Source organism: Periplaneta americana, chromosome 14 (genome assembly GCF_040183065.1).
Source record: "Periplaneta americana isolate PAMFEO1 chromosome 14, P.americana_PAMFEO1_priV1, whole genome shotgun sequence".
In the NCBI taxonomy this organism is placed as follows: Eukaryota; Metazoa; Arthropoda; class Insecta; order Blattodea; family Blattidae; genus Periplaneta; species Periplaneta americana.
The window spans coordinates 154,737,952-154,762,951 of NC_091130.1; the positions used below are offsets into that span (position 1 = coordinate 154,737,952).

Consider the following 25,000-nt stretch of genomic DNA (forward strand, 5'->3'; position numbering starts at 1 on the left):
CGAAAGTTACCCTGCATTTGCTCGTATTGGGTTGAGGGAAAACCCCGGAAAAAACCTCAACCAGGTAACTTGCCCTGACTGGGATTCGAACCCAGTGGACTTGAGAGATGCTGGGAAGAAAAACGTATAGGACATGCATTTATAATTGAAAGATTTTGGTAATAGCTCTATCTTCTGACAGGCTGTTCGAAACCTACACATATCTGTACAGTCCTTTTAACTACACCAGCAACTAACCACATAACGGTAGTCTGTAAAATGTTATGCCAGTAATAACAGTGACATAAGAACAGCAAATCAGATTCAGTGGAGAAAATTTGCCAATTAGCAAACTTGTCTGCCATAAATCTCACAGGTTTTACAGGGAACTGAGCTCCAGTTCTTTTGATAGAGCGTCATTAAATGATTTAATCAATCTTTTATAGCAAAGTGTAAAATTCAACTTCATGAACATCTAATAATATTTCAATTTTGAGTTCCAGTTCTTTTGATAGAGAGTCATTAAATGATTTAATTAATCTTTTGTATCAAAGCGTAAAATTCAACTTCTTGTATGGCTAATAGTATTTCAGTTTTATTAATCTATTACAGAAATCAAATAATAGTTATTTATGGTACTTGTGAGGTAAGTGCATCTTTATTGCGCGAGTGGAAAGATTTAAGCATGAGGGGTCAGCCATGACCATAACGAAAAATTCTGTTTTATAAAAAAAAATATGTTGAAAATAAGTCCTCATATATAATCACATATCATGGCATAGATTTTAGAATCAATACGTGTACTATATAGGTTATGATGTAGGAGGCCATGATTAGCGAAGAATGGTATCTAAGGCGTTGGATAAATAACAAATTATAATTAATTATATAATTTTAATATATATATATATATATATATATATATATATATATATATATATATATTTCATTTTAAACGTGTATTTTTGTCTTTTTGAAGTTTCAGGGATTATTTAGAAGTGTTCACGGGACTAATGTGATTAAAATAAGTTCACATTTTACTTCTGTAAACTTAAGAGGAATATTAAAACGTAATTAATCATCGTGTTGTTATAAAATCCTAAATCCTATAAACCCAACTTCGCAGGTTCAAGTCTCCTCGCCACCCAAAAGGTAAATTATTACAAATTAAAAAAAAAATACATATTAGATATGGATGCAATGCCCAAATTACGACGTAGTAGATAGAGAAAAGAGAAGGAGATTGAGTGTATGTATATTTAAGAAATGGTAATAAAGAAGTAGAGGTAGTGACATCTAGTAACTAATATATTAACTTCTTGAGTAATAGTTGAATGGAAAAGTATAGCCTACGTGTGTGCCCGGGTACTACGAAAATACTAATGAACTGTGAGATAAAGTTCAAACTGTGAGGTAAAGTCTTTATCTCACTAGTGGAATAAAGTAATGTTGAATAAAAGCCTACTTTACAAACGCAAAAGTATTTAGTAAAGGCATGTTTTTCGTTATGGTCATGGATTAATGTATTTACTTCACTTTTAACAAATGTTGAAGTGGGCATAATAATAATGAAATTAAATATACGCGTCTTTCAGCTGGAGAAAAGAAATCTTGGAGAATCACACTGAAGGTAATTTTTTGTTTTTAAATCTGATTCTATAAGGAAGTAAATATCTAGCAATGTGTAAAGAGAAGTAATGTAAGGACGAAATATCTCGAATGAGAAAACATTAGATATGTAGGGATCTTCTACAGAAGATTTTTAATTTATTAAAATTTAATCACACGCTATGAGACACTTCATAATGCAATCCATTTTTAATAGTAAACACGAACTTGGGATGTTAATACAGTTTTAATATTCATGGGCTAGTGAATATAATCTGCTCTGTGTATCGTCATAGAATAAATTTGTGTACAGTTTGTATATGTATGTACTGACGTATACGTGTGCGTGTGTGAGTGTAAGTGCGTGTAAGGATGTGTACTGTGGTTTATACCGACAGAAGAAAATACTGTAGACAAGATAAGTTATCTCAAGAAAACTAACCTACAGTAGTAGAAAGAATGAAGGAAAAAGGGATATAAATGTATCTACTTAAATTAAAACTGTTTTACGTAATTATGCAAGAAGGTAAACAAAATTTAGATAAAAATCACGTAAGAGGAAGTAGACAGAGCTACAATACAGACTTTTACTGAAGGAACTACAAGCAGTTCCCTTCATTACAGATATGGAGGAAGGAAATTACTTTTATAGGAGACAAATTACAGAGAGACGAAGAGGAAAATTGGAAGGTACTTACCCGTTATGATTGTAAAGAAGAGCCAATGAAGAATTTCCAGCAAAGTTACAAAAATATATAAAGCTAAATGAATTAAGAGACAAGACAGCAGGCATGAAGAAGAAGACGTTCACTTAACAAACATAATTTAAAGTTTTAGTGAAACAAACAGTTTCTGTGACAGAGTTTCTTGTTAGCAAAATTGTGATATGTTGAAAATGCAGAAATAGAAACAACTATAAAAGAGAAAGACTGAGGAAGGAATAATTATAGGCTCGTAATTGCTACTAATTGCTACTAGTACTATCATACAATGAAACGAGGATATTATACAACATCTAGTAGTATTGTACAGGAATATGAACAGTGGTTGGAAGATTACATCTGGACAGACTTACCTAAGAATTTAGTTGTTCAAAGTTCCTGTCTAACAATAGAAGATAGTCTTATATAATTTTTAAAACCTAAAAACGTGCATATTAAGTGTGGATATGAGGAATGGTTGAAAAATAATGCAGTCATGTCAATAATAAGTTCGTTAAAACTGGGATATTCTAATAAACGAAGGATGAAAATATTTGAAATATGATATTTTATTACCTATTATTACTTCTTCATGTAATCTCCACATATTTCTGCCATTTGGACAAGTTTGAAACTGTCATGAAAGAAGTCCATACCAGCACTATGTTGTTTTACATACTATGTCAACATGGGTCTTTTATTCCTGGAAAAAGATGCAAAATGTTTGGTGCCACGTCTGGGCTGTAAGGATTATCAGAACCTGGTTGAATAATCAAATTATATAATACTTTTTGTTATAGTTTCAAGAAATGTGTCCATCAATGGCAGAAGTGTGTGGAGATATTTGAAGGTTACAGGTACATGAAAAAGTGAATGAAGATAATAAAAGGACATTGTTCAAGAATGGATATTAAAATATCTCAGATGAAAAATAATGGACTTGAATGCATTTCTTTCAGTCAACCCTCGTATTTTAATTCGTAATTACAATGCGAGAGTATTAACATGTCTGTTGAAATATACAAATTGAATACTTATCTGTTATTTACGTTCATTTATTTTATACTGGTACTGTATTAATTCCGAATTTAAAGCTGGAACTGTGTTTTACTTATTTAATTCTTTAAGTTGCAAAAGAAAATTACAGGAAAAGGGTTAAAGTATGAAATTACAAATAATTTTATACTTCTAGATTCAAATAAAAAGGTAAGTTAGAAGATGTGATAGGAAAAACAGAAACAGAAGTTCAATTTACTGAATTAGGTGTGAAGGAATTATAACAACAATACACAAGACATGGCACTAATACTTTCTACTGTGAGAGGTGAAAGCTACTTTCATGAAGTTGTACAAAATTAAACATAAAATACATATGCAAATATTGACTGTGATTTCAAAATATCTTATTCCTCCTGATATAGGCCTTTATTACGTCCCAGTGGCCTATTCTGGTCTTACTATACTGCTTTGGTCCTGTCTGTTCTCCATAAGACTGTAATTCAGAATTTACGTGAAGATCTACAATATTGGTAATCTATTTTAATCATACCGTAACTTCCAACGTTTCTATTCACTTCTAAGTATATCTATATGGTCCAGAAGTTATGTAATTCGGGTTGGGGACAACTCATCACAAGAAATTGGTCACAGAGACAATTCGTCACATAATTAAAATTCGCAACAGTGTACAACTAGTGACATGTTAATATTGGTCACAGGAACAATTCGGTACCGGTACTATTGGCCCCAAGAAAATATACATAATTTGCATGTTGTATTTAAATATTACAGTCATTGTGTTCATGTTCATTTGGAACTATGGCGGATGAAATCAGTTTTACAAAATCTGAAAGAGGCCATGACAAACTTAGAAGTAAGCAAGTAAGCTCGTTGATCCAGAACATGAAGGTAAGGTGGGGATTTCTCGAGAACCAGTGTTTGCCATTGTTCAAAATGAGTTGGACCGGATTACAAGTGAAGCTAATATGAAACTGCCAAAGAAAGCATCAGCTGTTAAAAGAGCAGGGCAGGAGCACTTATCTCCTGAACCAAGAACCAGTGACGAGCTAAACTTTATAGCAGAAGTCGAATTATGACGAATTGTCTATCTGTGACGAATTGTATCCATGACAAATTGAATGTGACGAATTGTTCCTGTTACCAGTTTTCTGTGACGAATTGTCAGGAACCGATGTAATTCTTAACTTCTGAAGAATGTTCATATATCTTTTTCCTCTTAGCCTGATATATTCCGCCATTTTCATGAAAAATTTTATTTAATGCCTCAAGTACTTCCTTATCATAGACATGAAAGACTCGTACATACTTCAGAATCATGTGCCAATATCTTCTAGGCTTTTATTCTAGTACCAGTATCACGAATAAGGATCAATGAACCAAGTTCGGTTTCGAGACTTGATTAATTAGCATAGTACAAAATAGAACCTGATTTACCGTCATCCTATTAACTGTTTGATGGATTATCCGACTGTATTTCTCTCATGCTCTTTTCTTTTGCTACAGAAAAAATATGAAGTACTATACATTATATTAGTACGAATTTTTTCTACAGGGTGTTTTTTTTTACGAATCTTTACTCTTATGCAGTATGGTCTACTCTTCGAAAGGCCGTACTGTCTAACTTCTATGCAAAATGTCTTCCACAGGTGTCAAAAGAAAACGTGTTGTGCTACGAAAAAAGTATAAGTAATTGAGTGGTTTGAGAAAAGAGAAACTGTGGTTCATCTCGTATCAGAATGCGAAATAGGAATTACAACTGTGTACGATTTAATGAAAAACAAATATAAAGTCTACAAAGTATGTAAATCTACAACCTGAGACCTGCACTATTCCTATCTTCCCACATTTCGCTAGCCTGCACTACGAGCGTGCTAAACTAGCCCCGGCTATTGACTGGTTACTTGTACAGGATTCATATCATGTCACATTGCTAACACTGGTTCATGAATATGAAAAACGTTAGTTTGCTGATCATCCACCGGAAGCCCGCGCTAAGAATATCTATGAATACGGCCCAAGGAATTTTGTCGTTGAAAACCAGACAAATTAGTGAACATCTGATCTTTCTAACATGTTAAAAACAGAAGACCATGGAGGAAATTACGAAACAGTATTATGCACTTAATTTATGAAAACCTTACATGGTACCGGTGTGGATTATCCGATTATTTTTGATTAACCGTTCACTTCACTCTCTTCATTACCACGGATAATAGAGGTTCTACTGTAGTACCAAATTTTGTGATATTAATTGCAGTATCTTCTTCAGTTATACACGATAAATTATGTCGTAAATATCTGAGAAGTAAATAATAAGTTCAACAGATTTATCAAGTAATGCAAAATCTGACTACGGATTTGTATTGAAATATGTATTTCCAGTTAATACACTACTGTTTGTGAAAAATGCAACACCAGAAAGAATGGTCCGAATGACTCCAAACTCGGGAGATGTGTAGAACAGTGTACCACCAACAATTGATTACGTTTCCAGAGAGATGACGTACATATAGGCCCAACAGTGACGTCTCTTGTGTCACCAGCAAGGTCAGTCAGGCCTTGCTCAGTCAGTGCAGAGCTTCCAAACGAAGTGGAAACGTGAAAGCTAATGCAGGTATGCCTCGTCGACATGGAAGGACGCAATATCAAAACGTGAGTTCTAATGGGACAGAATGGTTGATCTCCAGGAACCAGATTTGTCATACCATGACATTTCGGCTCGTACAGGGCATGCTGATATGACAATGATGCATGTGTAGTACCAGTGAATAGAAGTGAGTCGCAGAGACGAGCGGGTACTGGACCTTATATGGTACCGGTATGGATTATCCGATTTTTTCGATCAACCGTTTACTCCAACCTCTTCATTACCACGGATAATAGAGGTTCTACTGTAGTACCTTCTTCAGTTATACACACATAGCATTGGTACTTACTTAATTACTTATGGCTTTTAGAGAACCTGGAGGTTCATTGCCGCCCTCACATAAGCCCGCATTGGTCCCTATCCTGAACAAGATCAATCCAGTCTCTACCATCATATCCCAACTCCCTCAAATCCATTTTAATATTATCCTCCCATCTATGTCTTGGTCTCTCCAAAGATTTTTTTCCCTCTGGCCTCCCAACTAAAGCTTGGTTCAGACGGTGCTAGTTTCTGTGATGGATTCCAAGGTGGCTGCGCTGATGGCCACCCTGCGTGCTCACTTGCTGGCTCCCATGTTGCCTACGGTGATGGTAGTTGTTCACATGGAGCTGGCTCTTTCAAATTGGAAAATCATCTGCTGTTTCATCTGTTGCCAACACTCATGGTCAAAAAGAAACTAAACCGTGAGTGGAAAACATTAACAGTAGTAAATGTCGTAATAAAGTAATTAAGCCATAAGTGCAAAACAGCTAAAGTCCGATATTTAATTGTTGTTTCTTAGAAACTAAATAATATATAAAAAACAGGTTTAGTTGGAAAACAACGAACATGGCGACATGGTTTCAGTGGTGATATTATATGATCATCTTTGGTTCCAGCCTGCAAACCATCACGAAAAATAGCAAGGAACCTACCCTCGAAATCCAGCAAGCTAGCCATCCAAGGAGCCACCAGAGCGGATTGCTTCCGGCAAGTGACCAAGCAGGTGACCCATCCGCGCAGCCACCTTGGAATCCATCACAGAAACATGCACCATCTGAACCGGGCTTAACACTCTATATGCATTTCTGGATTCGCCCATATGTGCTACATGCTCTGCCCATCTCAAACGTCTGGATTTAATGTTCCTAATTATGTTAGGTGAAGAATATAATGCATTAGTACTTCTTTTTTAAATACTATTGCATACTTCTGCTACTTATTCATTGTGATTCATATTGTCACATGTTCATTGTAGCTGTTCAGTCATCAGCAATTCGCTCAGATAGATGGTGATTGCTATGCAACAGTGACTAGTGATAACGGAACACTATGCAAAGCAAATCGCTTAGGCAAAAATGCAACAACCTCTGCTGACAAGTGCCCAGGAACAAGACCGCTGACTAAATGCAGTATGGAAATGCGATGAAATGGTTCTGTCATCAATCTCAAGAAACAGAAGCTTCCATCTGTTCGCACGCCTGAAGGCATCCATGACCCCCCCCCCACCTCCCCAGAAATCAACTCTGAGGCTATCACACAAACGACGTGTCAACGAGTGCTGAAATCTCTGCAGCAACTGCAAGAGCCTGACAAAGCTAACATACATGGTTGCTAGATATTTTTAGAGGAGGACTATTGGACCCATTGCTGTACTTTATGATTGCCAAAGCCAGAAATGTGAAGGTACACCATAACTTGTACTCATGCTGATGATATTAAATATCATATGATAATTTTGCTCAGGAAATATATTGGTAACATCACGAAACTGGTATCCTGTTTGCAGGCAGCATCGGGTACCAAATAGTAAAGAGAAGAATAAGAAGAATCTGTTTGAGTGAACGTAACTATTTGTTTATATTTGTTAAGAATTGGAAGTAATGACCAGGGAAAGGATTTATATGTAAATACATATTTACTTATAAAGCTAATATAATTTATATTTTGCATTATCTTTATGTTTCACAATGTGTAGGGTTGAAAAATCCTACTTTTATTTTCCATATTTTTCCATATTTTAGAGTTTAGTACATATTTTCGTTAATTTCCATATATTTTCCATATTTCATATAAAACAGTCCATATTATATTAGGTTTAACAATAAAACAAAACAAAATTCCATTAACTTTTAAAAATACATTTCAACAATAGAGATTTAAACACATGTTCAGTAATCCCTTTAACATCAGAGTTATTTGAAAATTAGCAGTCCTATCAACAATGGGAAAGTAAGTTACAAAACTGTATTAATTTAATTTAAAATTTTTAACAGACTTCAGTTGTGCAGCTCAACAGTTAAATGCCAGTCAGAGTACACATAGGTTCAGTTTTGTAAATCATACTATAAAGACGGTAAATATGCCAAAAGTACGTCATTCAGTCAATTTAAAATCAAAACTAACAAGTTACATTTCAGAATTTAAAGAAGATGGTTTATCAACTGACAATAAAATATTATTTTGTAATTTGTGTCAGTGTGCAGTATCATCTACACAAAAGTTCCTGGTGCAACAACACATTACAACTAGTAAACATCAGGCCAACAAACAACTAAATTCCAAGCAGAGACAATTGTTTTTAACACAACCAACAACATCGAATGTAAGATCTGAGTTTAACATCGACCTGTGCCGTTCTCTCATCTCTGCTGATATTCCTCTCTACAAACTAAAGAATAAGGTCTTCAGGGAATTCCTTGAAAAATATACTCAACATACAATCCCGGATGAGTCAACACTTAGGAAGACGTATGCTCCATCCATCTACGATGAGACAATACAGAAGATAAGAGATGAAATTAAAGATAGTTCAATTTGGGTTTCCATTGATGAGACTCCCGACAAAGAAGGTAGACTTGTTGATAATGTAGTTATCGGTTTGTTAAGTGAACAATATTCTGAACGAATTCTTTTACATTGTGATGTTCTAGAAAAGTGCAATAACAAAACTATAGTTAAACTGTTCAACGAAGCTATGGGTATCCTGTGGCCAAAGGGTATTATGTACGATAATGTGTTATTCTTTATTAGCGATGCTGCCCCTTATATGGTCAAAGCTGGACAAGCATTATCTGTTGTATATCCTAAATTGACTCATTTTACTTGTGTGGCGCATGCATTTCATCGTGTGGCAGAAGTGGTCAGAGACAATTTCCCTAAAGTAGATTTGTTGATTTCATCAGTGAAAAAAGTATTTCTCAAAGCTCCCAGTAGAGTTAACGTGTTGAAAGAAATGTACCCTGAAATTCCATTGCCACCAAAGCCAATTTTAACTAGATGGGGTACATGGCTAGAAGCAGTTGAATATTATGCCGAACATATAGACTCTATTAACAATGTTCTCCTTGCATTGGACTCTGAAGATGCAGTCTCAATTGATACTGCGAAAACAGTTACCTGTGACATAAGTGTGAAGAATGACTTAGCTCACATTCAGCATACATTTTCATGCATCATAAAAACGCTCAAAAGTCTCCAAAATAGGCACCTTTCACTATCTGAAAGTTTTGAAATTATAAATAGTACTGTGGAACAACTGAATCGTGGTAGAGGTAAAGTTGCAGATGCAGTAAGAGCTAAGGTGGACACTGTACTTTCAAAAAACCCTGGATATGAAGAACTACAAAAGGTTGTTGCTGTGATGAGTGGTGAATCAACAGTGAAGATTAACTTGGACTTATCCCCAGCAGACATTGTGAAATTGAATTATGTACCAGTTACTTCTTGTGACGTCGAACGCTCTTTTAGTCAGTATAAATCTATCCTCAGAGACAATAGAAGAAGATTCACTTTTCAGCACTTGAAAGAAATGTTTGTAACCTATTGTTATGGTAACAGACAATAAAAATTGTGTTTTGTTGAAACTACATTGGAAGATAAGGTACGTCCATTATATTTTTTGTTTAGTTTGATTAAAATGTACCAATATTTAACGTACATAGTCATTTTTTTATAATTTTAAGTCCATATTTAATTCCATATTTTGGTAAAAATCCATATTTAATTCCATATTTTGGTAAAAATAACTACATATATATTTACATATTTCATATATTTTTAGTCCATATAAATCCGTTCCCTGGTAATGACGTTTATTATGTTATTTGTAAGTAAAGTTACCTGCATAATCTGTGAAAAATACATTTATACACCTCAATGTGCGTACTGTGATATATGTAATTCTACTGGTACCGTGGTATCGTGAACAGCCCTGAAAATGTGTAAGTAGTTCAGAAAACTAAATCAACTATTGATACAATCTTTCCCTCTATTTTCAATCTTGCCTCGAAAACCTGACTTATTTATTTAAAACATTTATCTTATGTTTCATATAATATTTAATTGGTTAGTTAAGCTTCAAGTGCATAATTTAGTATACTTCTCTACATGTTTGAATGTCTTCATGAACACAGAACAGTAGGTATATTCTATGCAGTAATATGAAGATGGTTAGAGTAAGAAGAGTTGGAAAATGAAGGGCACAGACAGACATATTCTGCTCCTGCCAAAGACTGCTGTATTCGAAATAGAGTAGCTACCCTCGCACGTATATCTTAACATTGAACCATAATAGTACATTATGCAACGAGCCTATAATGGTAGTAATTAAGACGCGAGTATGTTTATGAAACGAGCGCAAGCGAGTCAAGTTTCATACGACTTTTTATGCTCGACCACATTTCTAACTCGCAATAGCTCATAAATTGTGAGATGTGCGCAGACGCGAAAGTATTGATTTTTTCCGAGAAACAGATGTCCACATTGACCTTGATATAATCTAGAGAGTAAAATAAACATTTATCTTGATATAACATTGAAATTAAATTAGACATTGAAAAACGAGATGACAAATTGAATTTATTTGAATATTATTTACAATTAACGCTAATTATTATAGTAACAGAACATAACCTTCTGCGACAGTATTGGATTTCCAGCCTCCGTGACGTTTTGCTAGTTGTCTTTCGATTGCATATCCGAGAATAATCGATACTTGTGCTTTCATATTGCTACAATGGTGCTTTCTGATTGGTGGAAAACCTGAACTTTAATGAATAGGTGTACTTTAATGAGGTCCATTAAAGGGCTGCTACCAGGTGTATAATTACTACATTTCGGCATGGTCGAGCATAAAGAAAATATATGAAATCACAATGTTAAATCACTTGAATGGATTTTGGAAATAAAAATTTAGAAACAAATTACAGTGAAGTGAAAATATTTCCTTAGAAGAAATTCTTGGATAAACCAAACCCTTATCTGTTACAGAGAAGGCCTACACATAATCTAAACAACTATATTACTAATTTTGAAATTGTATTATAATAACTGCAATGTTGATTTCCTTGTAGATTAAGTGTTCAATACATGCCAACTAATAACCCATAGCAATCAGTAACTCAAGTTTCAATCTCTGAGCGGTAAGCAATGAGCAGAATTCTGATAGAGCTGCTAATGCTATAAAAATTAAAGACAGAAGAATCAGAAGCAATATATCAGGAAAGCAAAAATGAAAAATAAGATTACTCTGCAAAACTGCATTGATAGACCAAGCAGGAAACACACACACAAAACACACAGGGAGAGAGCTCCAGCCAGTTCTGGAATCACTGTCAGTGGAGAAGTGAGACAGGAAATTAAAGACGAAATAAGAAATGAGCAAAATAAAAATACAGTTTTAGTGACCTCGAGGTGATACATACCTGGAGATCAATTAGCTTAGGTTTCTGCTTGAAGGATGGCTGTAACTGAAGATCTTGTTGTTGTTGCAATTGTTGTTGCTGTTGCAATTGTTGTTGCTGTTGCAATTGCTGTTGTTGTTGCAACTGTTGCTGTTGCTGTTGTTGTTGTAACTGTTGCTGCTGTTGTTGTAACTGTTGTTGCTGCTGCTGTTGTAATTGTTGTTGTTGCAGTTGTTGCTGTATTTGCTGCTGCTGTTGTTGCTGCTCTATCTGTTGCTGTATTTGTTGTTGTAACTGTTCTTGTTGATGTATTTCTTGTTGCTGTTGTACTTTCTGTTGCTGCTGTTGAATTTGATGCTGCTGTTGTTGCAATTGTTGTTGCTGATGAATTTGTTGTTGCTGTTGTAGTTGCTGCTGTTGTTGCGGCGTCTTTTGAAAGGAAGGAATCTGTTGTGAAGATTGTTGCACTTGCTGTTGTGATTTTTGGAAAGGAGACATTGGTTGTTGCAGCTGCTGTTGTGGTTTTTGGAAAGGAGAAATTGGTTGTTGTTGTAATGGAGGTGGTGGTTGTTGTTGTTGTTGTGGTGGCTTCTGGAATGGAGGAATTTGTTGTCGTTGTTGTGACTGCTGATGCTGCAACTGTTGAGGTGGTTTTTGGAATGCAGGCATTTGTTGTTGCTGCTGTTGCATTTTCTGCGGTTGCTGTTGTTGCATGTCATTTCGGAAAAAGCTTGGTCCTCTGAATTCTCTATTTGATTCCATGAACTAAAAAATGCAGAAGAACTTATAAAAGAGACACTTTAATTTAACCTTCGATTAGTTAATACTAACATCATACTATATTTTCAAAATTTTATGAGGAAAAACAACCTTTTATTCAACCTCATACAGTGCTCTATTTTCAGAGTGTCAACTTTTTATTTTGCAGGAAATGACTATGGAAAGTGCGCATAAGTCAAAAACTTCTGAAAAAATATTATTTATGCTTCATTTCAATGTTTCCTTTACACCTGACTTCATGTACTTTTGTATTACTGCTGGAACTGAAACATTACTAATGAATTGGGCAAATCGTAAAACAGTGAATGCTAAGCTCCGCCCATGACCCCTTTCCACTTTTCCCCTACAAGCTCAGCATACACTCTAGCGGGAAAGAATGGAAATAGAGGGTTTAGGGTGGGGTGACATCTAGTGGAGGAAAGTGGAACAAAAAGAGTGAATGCAGCATCTACGAAGCAAAAGAGGAACTTCATCCTGACTCCCTCTGTCTCTCCTCTCTCTCTCTCCAGCCTCTTCTTCTCTATTCCTTGATATCTCTCTCTCTTTTTTTTTCCTTATGACTTTGCAGAGGGTAGGATTCGATCCGTGTATGTTCCTAACGAAACGCATACACGCTTTAGACCTCTTGGCTACCGAGGCGAATTGGTGGTAGAAGGGAAAATGAATCTATTTATGTTCGGGACAATGACCGAATAGCGTGGGTAGAAAGTGGCGGGCTTGTGAATTTAGCTTGGTAGGGGTTGACTGCGGGGGTGGCATAAGTGTTAACGTGCGCTGGTAAAGCTTCATTGTGTCCGTGTCCAGCTACGAGTACAGACGGAACGACGTGTTGTGATGAGCCGTCACGTGGCGGGTCCTGATTACAGCAAACGAGGCTCTGGTGACTATTGTGTTACTTCGAGGACAGTGCAAAGTTAACAGGTGAGTGTTGTTTTATTCAAAGTATGTATTAGTTCGAGGAAAAAACTTATATATGAAACGTAAATATGAAATACGTGCGAGGCGGTAGGCAGTGATCCACCAGTGTTGTTTTATTCAAAGTATGTGTTAGTTCGAGATCCAAACGTTGTCTAATGCACATCAAGGGCATCCCACATCAATTTGGTTGTGCTGTGTTGTAAAATATGAAATACATGCTAGGCAGTAGGCAGTGATCCACCAAAGCGAGGCACACAGTAGAGAGAGAGGAGAGCGAGGTGCTGAGCGGCAAGGTTGGGGATAACTTCCCCTACTGGCATTTGCTAGTTCACGATTTATCCAATGAATTAAGTGTCAGTACATAAAACATAAGAATTTGTACTATGAAGTTTAAAATGTTTTAACTTACGAGATTACAGTATGTTTAAACAGTACATCAAGTTGTTAACAATAAATGTATTGCCATAATATCTACAATTTACAAGGGGGATACAGGAAATAACGACAGTTCGCGCATACCCGCCGCGCAGCTGACTCCCCTTCCTTGTTTGAAGGTCAACTGGCTTCCTTAACATGTGTTCTCATAATGTTGTGAGTACTAGTTGCAACAAGTCGCCATTGTGCATTTTGTGTTACTTCAAAATGAACGACGTGATTGATAATCCCGCAGACTGTGAGGAGTGTGATTCGATTTTTGAATGCCCAACATTTGAAATCTGCAGAAATTTGCCGGCAATTGAAAGAAGTGTATGGTGATACTGTAATGAATGAAAGAAATGTGAGAAAATGGTGCGAAATGTTCAACAATGGGCGAACAAATGTCCATGATGAAACTCGACCCGGACGCCCATCACTCATCACAGAAGACCTGAAGACTAAAGTGAACGACAGAATCTTGCAAGACAGGCTTAATGAACTGGCGGCAGAGGAGTATAACACGGGAATTCTAAAGATAGTGAACAGATACGACAAATGTTTAAATGTAGGTGGTGATTATGTAGAGAAGTAAAGGAAGCTTCAGTTATGTAACAGACTTTGTTTTTTCAAATAAATATATATTTTTAAAATTATTACAACAAAACGGTCGTTATTTCCTGTATCCCCCTCGTATAATTATATGAGTAAAGTATGGCTAGCTTGTAAGTGGATGGATAATGGGACATAACGTGTCTCTAAACTTGACCATTCTGTTATATTTATTTTTCAGTGAAAGGCTTTCTTTACATCCATTTATTTACCTCCAAATGTTATGCAAAAAAAAAAAAAAATTATGTGGTGGAAATGTAATCCACTGCCCACTGATATACGTAGAAAAACCACATGTGAAACCAAACAAACTTTTCCTGTAATGGAACAATATTACACGATTTGTTGTCAGTTGAACAAATATTTCTAATGGGATCATCGAAGGTCAAAGGTGCAGGAGCTTTGATTCGGTATGAAGCTGGTAATGGAAACAAAAGGTAGGAGTGTATCATTTAATTCATCTAATACTTCTGGCTAGTCCTTCTGTAAGTAATGCAACCGACAAAAAGTCAAACTAAACTTAACATACACGGAATTGTCAGCAAATAAAATACTATTCAGTCCACACAGTGGTCAAAGTAATATCAGTATACCTTGCTCTCAAACACTAGAACATTTCCTTACGTCACCTATGCTTGTATCTTTTTTTTTTTTTTTTTTTTTACTTCTAAAAGAACAATGGCAGTTCTGCAAATTGGAGTATTCCATTCCATTTCGGTCACAGAGTGTAATCTTTTAAATTTTCAATAAAATAGATGTCCATTTTTTTAATCTTGTGTACACCACTTTTAACACTTGAATATGATTAATTGATGAACTAGTGGACTTACTCGTGTTAAATATGTAATATTCATCCGGCTTACAGCTGTTTCAGTGCATCACGCACCATCATCAGAGCCTACTAGATAGCGGCGTCATCTCGAACTTCTCTGCCTGTTAGGAGGGTGTGTTTTATTGTTGGAATGTGTTGGATTATGGAGTCGAATAGTGTGTGTGTACTGAAATTGATCTGTGTGTTGAGGATTTGATCAGGGTGTGTTTTAGTGTGTTTGTATATTTCGTATTGTTCTAGTGTGTTGAGTTTTTGGTTCTTGGGTTGTGTGTATAGGATTTCCATGTCCGTATTTATGTTATTGTATGTATGGTTAGCATTGGTTATGTGATCGGCGTATGTAGATGTGTTGTGTCCTCTGGTTATAGCTTTAATGAGTTCTTTGTAGCAAGTTTGGAATGATCTGCCTGTCTGTCCTATGTAGAACTTGTCGCAACTATTACATGTGAGTTTGTATACACCTGTGTGGTCGTATTTATTTGTTTGTGTTTTTTATGTGTTGAGATGTCTTTGTAGTGTGTTTTCTGTTCTGTATGTTATGTTGTATTTCTGTTTTCTGAATGAAGATGCGATCTTATGTGTGTTTTTGTTTTCATATGTTAGTGTGATGTATTTCTTGCATTCTTGTGTTTGTGTTGTGTTTTGTGTATTTATGTGTTTGTTAAGTTTTTGTTTTGTCTTCCTTATGATGTTGTCTATTATGTTTGGATTGTATCCGTTTTCTTGTGCTATGAATTTGATTGTGTTCACTTCTTCATTGTAGTGTTGTTGGTTCATGCGTATGTTGAGTAATCTGTGTACCATTGTCCTGAATGCAGCATGTTTGTGTTGTATGGGGTGGTTAGATGATCACCCTGATCAAATCCTCAACACACAGATCAATTTCAGTACACACACACTATTCGACTCCACAATCCAACACATTCCAACAATAAAACACACCCTCCTAACAGGCAGAGAAGTTCGAGATGATGCCGCGATCTAGTAGGCTCTGATGATGGTGCGTGATGCACTGAAACAGCTGTAAGCTGGACGAATATTACATATTTAACACGAGTAAGTCCACTAGTTCATCAATTAAAAATAGATGTAATCTTTTATAAACAATAAAAAAATAACTTATCTTTTTAAGTCTGTAGCCTCTGCTCTATTAGCCTACTCTATTCATCTCTGGTGGCTAATATTTTAATTGTGAAACAGATAGGTAAAGAAAATGAGAAGAATTTCAGGAAAATCCATATTATGTCTACAACCACAACTCATAATACAACTGGCAAGAAAATAGTTAAATATGTCACAAATGTTGACATTTAAGTATAATTATTCACATAAATGTTTGTTGTCTGTCCAACCATTTTCCAGGCAGTTACAGTTCTATTACCAGGCAATTATTTTAAATTATTTTTTCACTGCAATACAAATTTAAATGAAAATTCAAACTGTCAACAGCTTCCTGATACCTTTAGTTGCTGAAACTTAAATTTCGTATACAATGACAAAATGTTACATCCAAAGATAATAAATTGATGTTCATTCGTCTACATTATCAGTCATTTTATCTTGTACAGTAACATAAATGATGGGCACAAAAGGTTTAGGCCAGTCAGAAATGAAATAACACAACTTTCATCAAGCTAACAACTAAATGATTTTCCATGAGTTAGAAGACAGGTTTCAAATAGCTGTATATAAGCAAGATTGCAGAAATCGCAAAGTATTATAATCTCAATGTCTCAATACAAAATCAAATACCATGATTTACAAAAGAAAATATCCCACCTGCACGAAAACGTGTAATTGATATTGAAATGGTCAATGGAATGTTCCATTTTACCTACTCACACAGTGATGTCACATACACAAAAAGATGTTGAACCGAAACTAACAAATTCAGACAAATATGCGTCACTATAAAAAAAACTGTGCACCATAAAAAAGTTTAAACACAATAAAATGCAACTAAACATGTTCAAAGTGATAATTCGTATGTTCTCAAAGAATAAGGACTATATCTCTGTAATAGCTTACCGGTACTTCAGTGAAAGATAGTACATGTTGAAATGAGTAAAGGAAAGAAGAACTGAATTAGTCCTACATTTGAGACCATGGATTATTGCACAGACAGGGAGAACATATTAAGAATAGAAGAATAAAAATTCCTAAATTAGTCTTTTAATTCAATTTCAAAGACAAAAGAGGAAGATGGCGTCTAAGGAAATGAACAGATGTGTGAAGTTGAAAACAGAGTAAAATTGGATAATTATTTGACTGCGATAAAGAACTACAGAAATGATCCAGCACAAAAAGTTTCTATCTTACAAAACACATCAGCAAAAAGAACAGAACATTAGTAATATATTAACAGTTTCCAAGTGAGTTCTTGCAACTGAAGTGAATGTGTAGTGATGAAAAAGAACAGAAAAGAAATACTAATTAAAATGTAAATAACAAACACAAGCCGATTTCGTTACTAGTATTTAAGGGGAGATGATGGTATTTTTTAAAACTTTTTTTCTATTTGGTGTAAAATATTAATTTTTTGTATGTAGAGAGCTCATAACTGTACCAACTCAACCAAATATAAATATTTTGAAAAAAAATATATATTTGGGGGCCCAAATTTGAAAAAAATATACCCAATGCAGAATTGTACTAAAACCGATATGTCTAAACCGTCTTTAAATATAGATTCAAACAGTTTTTTGCAATGTACTTGCAAAAGCATGTTCTACAAACTGTCTGTAACAGAATTTTGATATTAGTCCCTACGTTTTTAAAATAAACAATTAAAATTTAATAACACTTTTCTGATTTCCTTTCTTGCAAACAAATGGACGTATTTTTAAAGTGAAATCAATTAACAAAATCTGTTAAAGAGAAAAATTTCCTAATAGTCTAAAGAATGTGTGTTCTAAATTTCATCCATGTATCTTTAATAGTTCAGAAATTATATCCATTTTTGTCTGGCAAAAAAATGAAGTTACTAGAAACCAATAAAAGGGGGCGTGTGATTTAAAAATCCATAATGCAGGAAGTTTAAAAATGACTTCTCAACATCCGGTAAGGGCACAAATACCCACATAATGTTATGCAATGCATTTCACACATATCAAAAAGTATTTCAAAGAAAAAATTTTTTTTTTAAATTTAATTTACCAGAAACAACAATAAAAGTGGACGAGTGATTTAAAAATCCATAACGCAGGAAGTTTAAAAATGGTGACTCAACATCCGATAAGGGCACAAATACCCACAAAATGTTATGCAATGCATTTCACACATATCAAAGAGTATTTTGGAGAAAAACAATTTTTTTTTTAAATTTAATTTACCAGAAACAACAATAAAAGTGGGCGAGTGATTTAAAAATCCCTAACGCAGGAAGTTTAAAAATGGCGTCTCAACATCCGATAAGGGCACAAATACCCACAAAATGTTATGCAATGCATTTCACACATATCAAAGAGTATTTTAAAGAAAAAAAAAATTTAATTTAATTTACCAGAAACAACAATAAAAGTGGGCGAGTGATTTAAAAATCCATAACGCAGGAGGTTTAAAAATGGCGTCTCAACATCCGATAAGGGCACAAATACCCACAAAATGTTATGCTATGCATTTCACACATATCAAAGAGTATTTTAAAGAAAAAAAAAAAATTTAATTTAATTTACCAGAAACAATAAAAGTGGACGAGTGGTTTAAAAATCCAAAACGCAGGAAGTTTAAAAATGGCGACTCAACATCCGATAAGGACACAAATACCCACAAAATGTTATGCAATGCATTTCACACATATCAAAGAGTATTTTGAAGAAAAACAATTTTTTTTTAAATTTAATTTACCAGAAACAACAATAAAAGTGGGCGAGTGATTTAAAAATCCCTAACGCAGGAAGTTTAAAAATGGCGACTTAACATCCGATAAGGGCACAAATACCCACAAAATGTTATGCTATGCAATCCACACATATCACAGAATATTTTAAAGAAATGTTTTTTTTTTTTTCTGAAAATTTACTCATTTTTCACCAAAAAATACCATCCTCTCCCCTTAAATATAAGAAATAAAACTTATAATTTGTTGTAGAAGTGTAGCATACTTACGTCAGAAATCAATTTCTCTGAAAGTGAAGTATGAAATTTTTTTTATTTCACTGCAAACAAACATTTCTATTTTCTCCCTAAGTTTAAAGATATACGAGTACAATGTTGGCTACAAATAATGAATGCCATGTCTATGCTGTTCCGAGGTCTTACTAATGACTACAGAGGACTGAAACCCACCTGCATCCGAGGACGATCCAGCTCCATTCCTGCCATTCCATTTCTTGGAGCCATCTCATTTGATTCTGCCTGGCCTGCAGCACACAGGTAATGCCATAAATCACAGCTTTAAATAAAAATGATGTTTAAAACTGAAATGAATTAACTTTGTTCAATTTTTGCATTGGAAGAATGTGTCAAAGTAAGTAATGATTCAACATATGTACAGAGGTGTGAAAATTATTAGAATAATCTTAATTTTAAAGGTTTTTTAATAGTTCCTTCACAAATATTAATTGAATTGATGAATATTGGTATATAATATTACTATACTGATGTAGGATATCTTTACTACTAACAATGCCGGAAAGCATTGTTGTACATTGGTATTTTTCTTATTTTACAATTGTTATGGGAATTCAGAAATTATTATATCATGTTGGCGGAATTGGAAACATCAAAAATTAATTAAGAAATGCTTTAAACAAATTGTTCTTTGCGTTTACATTGTTGTGAAGGTTCAAATGAACGTATACATCTGTTTTGTGCATATAATTTTTTATGTTTCCAATTCCGCCAACATAATATAATAATTTATGAATTCCCATAACAATTGTAAAATAAGAAAAATACCAATGTACAACAATGCTTTGCGGCATTGTTAGTAGTAAATATATCCTACATCAGTATAGTAATATATACCAATATTCATCAATTCAATTAATATTTGTGAAGGAACTATTAAAAAACCTTTAAAATTAAGATTATTCTAATAATTTTCACACCTCTGTATATTATAGGTAACAAAGATTTAAATAGTACATTGAAATCAAAAGCAATGAATTAAAGTTTCACTTAACAATAGCTCTTACTATTAACAACAAGTCTTCATATGCAATGTTTCACAGTGAAAGCACTAACTACAATACAATTAGTGTGCACAACCATGGCATAGCAGGGAGTTTCAAGTTAGAGAAGGGGAACAACACAAAAGTCTCTTCCTGTTACTGAAAAAAAAATAGTTCAGTTAAAGCAGGAGATTTCACGTGATCAATAACGCGTATACAGTGCCCAAGATGGCTGTTCATTGTAGCAAATAAACATAAAATGTAAAAAGAAACAGTCTTCTTTTGTTACTTTAACTGCAGCAAAATAAAACACAATGCATATTCTAAGTGAATTATAATGATCATCATCATCATCACTACGAACATCACCACTTTTATTACTACTTATATTATCATTATCATAATCAGCATAAACTATCGTAAAAATAAAAGTTAAAGATCATAAAGTCTTTATTTTATTTACTGCTTCAATTTTCCAAGTTTTCTTACAGGAAGAAATCTTCTCTGTTTCTATATCACGTAATAAATTTAATTCATTAATGTTTATCGAGTACGAATACTAACACCAACTAATGTAACTTGAAATATTAGTTTTAGAATTTATTTCTCGTGATTGCACATTATCTTTGAAATAACTGTTTTTGTAATGCAAATTAAAGAATAAAATGCAATCGTGTTTCGGATATACTGAGTAGTAATTCTTTCCTTGTAAAAATGTGTCTTTTGTTTATAATACAATAAATTATCAACATTGGTTATACTGGGTGAACAAATTTTAGAGAAATTTCAGCCCAGCAACCTGACTCTCGGCTGAGTAGCTCATGGGCCCCAGTTACGCATAGAGCTATCATTAATGATGCATCACTGGTTCCAAAGATCAATTCGCATGAGTTGTGTTGAGTCTTTTGTGGAGGAAATTCAGTATACTTACAGTTGTGTTCATGTTATTTTTATTAAAGTTTAGCATAAAATGACACTTAGATATGGCTTTGTACAGCGAGTGTTTATGTATGATAAATATGCGTTAACAAATTCGGCACACATAGTTCGCCAACAATTTCAGACAAGATTTTCAGGTGATATTTCAAGTTGTAAAATGATCCACGGCCCTGAAAATAAATTCTGCTACACAAGAAGTGTAACAGATAAGAAATGCAGAAGACAATGTTCTGTGGTCATTGAGGAAAATAAGGATGACAGTGGACATTAATTGAAACCTTCCCCTAAAAAAAGAATACTTCTTTCATAGGAAACGGTATATCTTATAATTCTGTGTAAATTGCTACAAATCAATTGAAGCTAAAACCTTACAAGACTTATGACCAGGTGATCCTGTAACAAGATATAAATTTTCATTTCAAAAATACCCTACAGTTTCAATAACAATTTCAATTAAATTTAAACAAAAACACAGCAATTTAGATATTAAGGGAAAAGTTTAAAACTAATGTTAATTGCATTTTAGATTTCATCCCCTCACATCCCCCTTCAAAAAATTTCAAATGACACTACTATATTATGATACTTAAATTTGAAAGAGTACCGGTATTCAATTGTTTATACATCCCATTCATTTTTCTCAAATCTTTTGTTTTGTATTGTTGCCTGGCAACCTAGATTTTTGTGTTTTTATTTAAATTAAATTTAATTGAAATAAAATAGTTATTTAGACTGGGACTTTTGAAATGGAAGCCTGGTAGAGTCCGATCACTATAGCATTGGAGTTCTGACTGAAGATAATAATTATACGCTGAGTACAGTTCATTACCTGACGACTCAGAACTCAGACATATTTACAAATCCTTTGTTGGAAGTTGCAGGTGACCAGATTAGGTTGATGCTACAATATGACGAAGACTCTACTGTATTGTGTATGCCCCCTGTAACAGGAGCCTATGAGTGACTCGGCTGAGAGCCAGGTTGCAGCATTGTGATTTCTGTTAGTCTATTTACCTAGTATAATTGAAGTGTTATGTGTACAGAGTGATTCAAATTATTTCTTCAAAAAGTTGAAAACATGTAAAGGACTGCAACTTTTGAATACAAACTCATGCCACTGAATTTAACGTGCAGTGCTAAAGGCCCCTATTCTTGTCACTGCTATACCTAAACCACCTACATTACATAGCGCATTTCTTACTGAAATAATGATTGAGATCATTATTAGAACTACTGTGATCTAAGTAACAAATTTATGAAAAATGAGATAAGTGCACTGACTTATACCAAAGTATTCTTCATAAGCTGGCTTCTTATGGCTTTGATAATGCCAGTATTGAACTTTTAACGTCATATTTAAATGATAGATATCAGTCTGAGAATTTTAATGGTAACACTTCTCAGTTTAAGATGGTCAAGCATGGTGTCCCCCAGGGTTCTGTACTTGGGCCAGTATTATTTATTATATATATATATATTAATGATTTATCTCCTAATGTACAGAATGATTGCATTGGTACTTATCTTTTTGCTGATGATTTGGCCATGACTGTGATCAATATGAATACTGATATACTAACAGGTGTACTTGACGAAACTACTGGTAAAATACTGCAGTGGTGCAATCTAATAAAGTAAAATTAAATGATGAGAAAATATTTGATATTAAATTTAACATTAATCGTCCAGGGTATGATTTTGAAAAATCTTTTAAGTTTCTTGGTATTCATATTGATCCTGATTTAGGATGGCGTACGCACATAAATTCTATTGCTAATAAAATTAGTAAAGGTATTTTTATTTTAAGTTTATTAAGTCACAGTCTTGCTTCAACTTCTTTATTGACGATTTACTATGCTTTTATTCAAAATCATCTCAATTAAAGGACCCTGTTGTGGGGGAATCTTAGCTTGACTGTTAAACTTCTTATTTTGCTGAAGAGAGCTGTAAGGATCATTTGTGGAGCTTCTCTAAGATCGCATTGTAAACCACTTTTTATCAAGTTGGGTATACTTACTTTGCCTTCGTTATATGTTCTGAGCTGCCTTCTTTATATGAAGAAAAAAGTTTTAAGTTCAACCACTAATTGTTACCTACATGATTATTCCACCCGTAATAGAAATAGTATTTATCCCAATAAGAATAAATTTAGTATTACTCAAAACAGTTTTGATACGGTTGCAATAAGACTTTATAATAGATTACCTTCTTATATAAAGGAATCTTCTTTTCAATTATTTAAAAGGTCGCTCAAGACTAAATTGAAGGCAAATCCTCTTTATCGACTTGATGAATATTTGAACATTAATTGGTAGTATATTTTGTTTTTGACGTTGCTATACATTTTTCTTAAATGTCTCCAGCACCCACCTACCTACCTACCCATCTATCTATCTATCTATCTATTGTATCCACGAAGCAACTGAGTTCCATCACCTACTGGCAACTGTTGTGGAAAATGTTAGCTACATACAGTACCTGGCCACATTAATATAATCACTCACATTTTAATATACTTTACCTATTACTTCCTCATTTGAATTCTGGTTTCCTTTCTTGAGAAGAATTCACATTACATATTTAATTTTTAAACAATATTAAGTAGAATTACAATTATAACAATGTTAATTCAAGAAATATTGATAAATAACCAACCACACCTCATTTTTACAGAAATTTTAGTGTTTCGTATGACCGCCTTTGGCTTTAATTACAGCTTCAGTTCTCTTTGGCATGCTTACAATACACTTCTGTATTATTTCCTGGATCCTCTCATTGTGATTCCAAACATGTATCAGCCTCTCAATAAGTCGAACTCTGGTAGTAATAAATTCTTTTGCCATCTCTCTTTTTACGAGTTTCCAGACGTTCTCAATGGGGTTCAAATCCGGTGAGTTTCCTGGCCATGGCAAAAGTGGAATGGTTTTGGAAGCCAGAAACGTTTTGACTCTCCTAGCAGTGTGGCAAGGTGCACCATCTTGCATAAAAATATATTTCTCCCCATTTGGGAACCATTCGTTCAGCTGAGGGATAAGCCTGTTTTCCAATATCTGGATATATTGATCTTGTTTCATTGTTTCCTGAACAATGTAGAGTCGTCCTGAACTTTTTCCTGATATCACAGACCATATCATGACTGATATTGGATGTTTAACTGTGTTAACCAGGCATCCAGGAGCAAAATTTTCTCCCTTTCATCGACGAACAAACATTGCTTTGTCCATCAAACACTGAAAGGTTGATTCATCGGAGAAGCAAACCTGTATGCAATTTCTTAATATTAACCAGTAATGAACTATAATACTTAAAGACAAAATTTAGTCTTTCTCAGTTTCTTTGACAATTTTCAGGTTTGCTTCTCCGATGAATCAACCTTTCAGTGTTTGATGGACAAAGCAATGTTTGTTCATCGACGTAAGGGAGAAAGTTTTGCTCCTGGATGCCTGGTTAACACAGTTAAACACCCAATATGTCATGATATGGTCTGTGATATCAGGCAAAGGTTCAGGACGACTCTACATTGTTCAGGGAACAATGAAACAAGATCAATTTATCCAGAAATTGGAAAACAGGCTTATCCCTCAGTTGAACGAATGGTTCCCAAATGGGGAGAAATATATTTCTATGCAAGATGGTGCACCTTGCCATACTGCTAGGAGAGTCAAAACGTTTCTGGCTTCCAAAACCATTCCACTTTTGCCATGGCCAAGAAACTCACCGGATTTGAATCCCATTAAGAACGTCTGGGTCCTCGTAAAAAGAGAGATGGCAAA

General features: G+C 34.3%; 1 protein-coding gene across 11 annotated transcripts in view; it reads right to left on the minus strand.

Annotated features, from left to right (window-relative positions):
* LOC138713882 (protein piccolo-like) overlaps positions 1-25,000 on the minus strand; it is a 281,309-nt gene that overhangs the window by 224,415 nt on the left and 31,894 nt on the right. For all 11 annotated transcript variants that reach the window (XR_011336004.1, XM_069846380.1, XM_069846385.1 and 8 more), the window contains 2 exons: positions 19,462-19,535; positions 11,640-12,383 (listed from right to left, as the gene is read on the minus strand). Coding sequence is in view for 10 of the 11 variants with exons in the window: in XM_069846380.1 (XP_069702481.1) it covers positions 11,640-12,383; positions 19,462-19,535 (818 nt within the window). In the remaining variant the exon portion in view is untranslated. The remainder of the gene's footprint in view (positions 1-11,639; positions 12,384-19,461; positions 19,536-25,000) is intronic.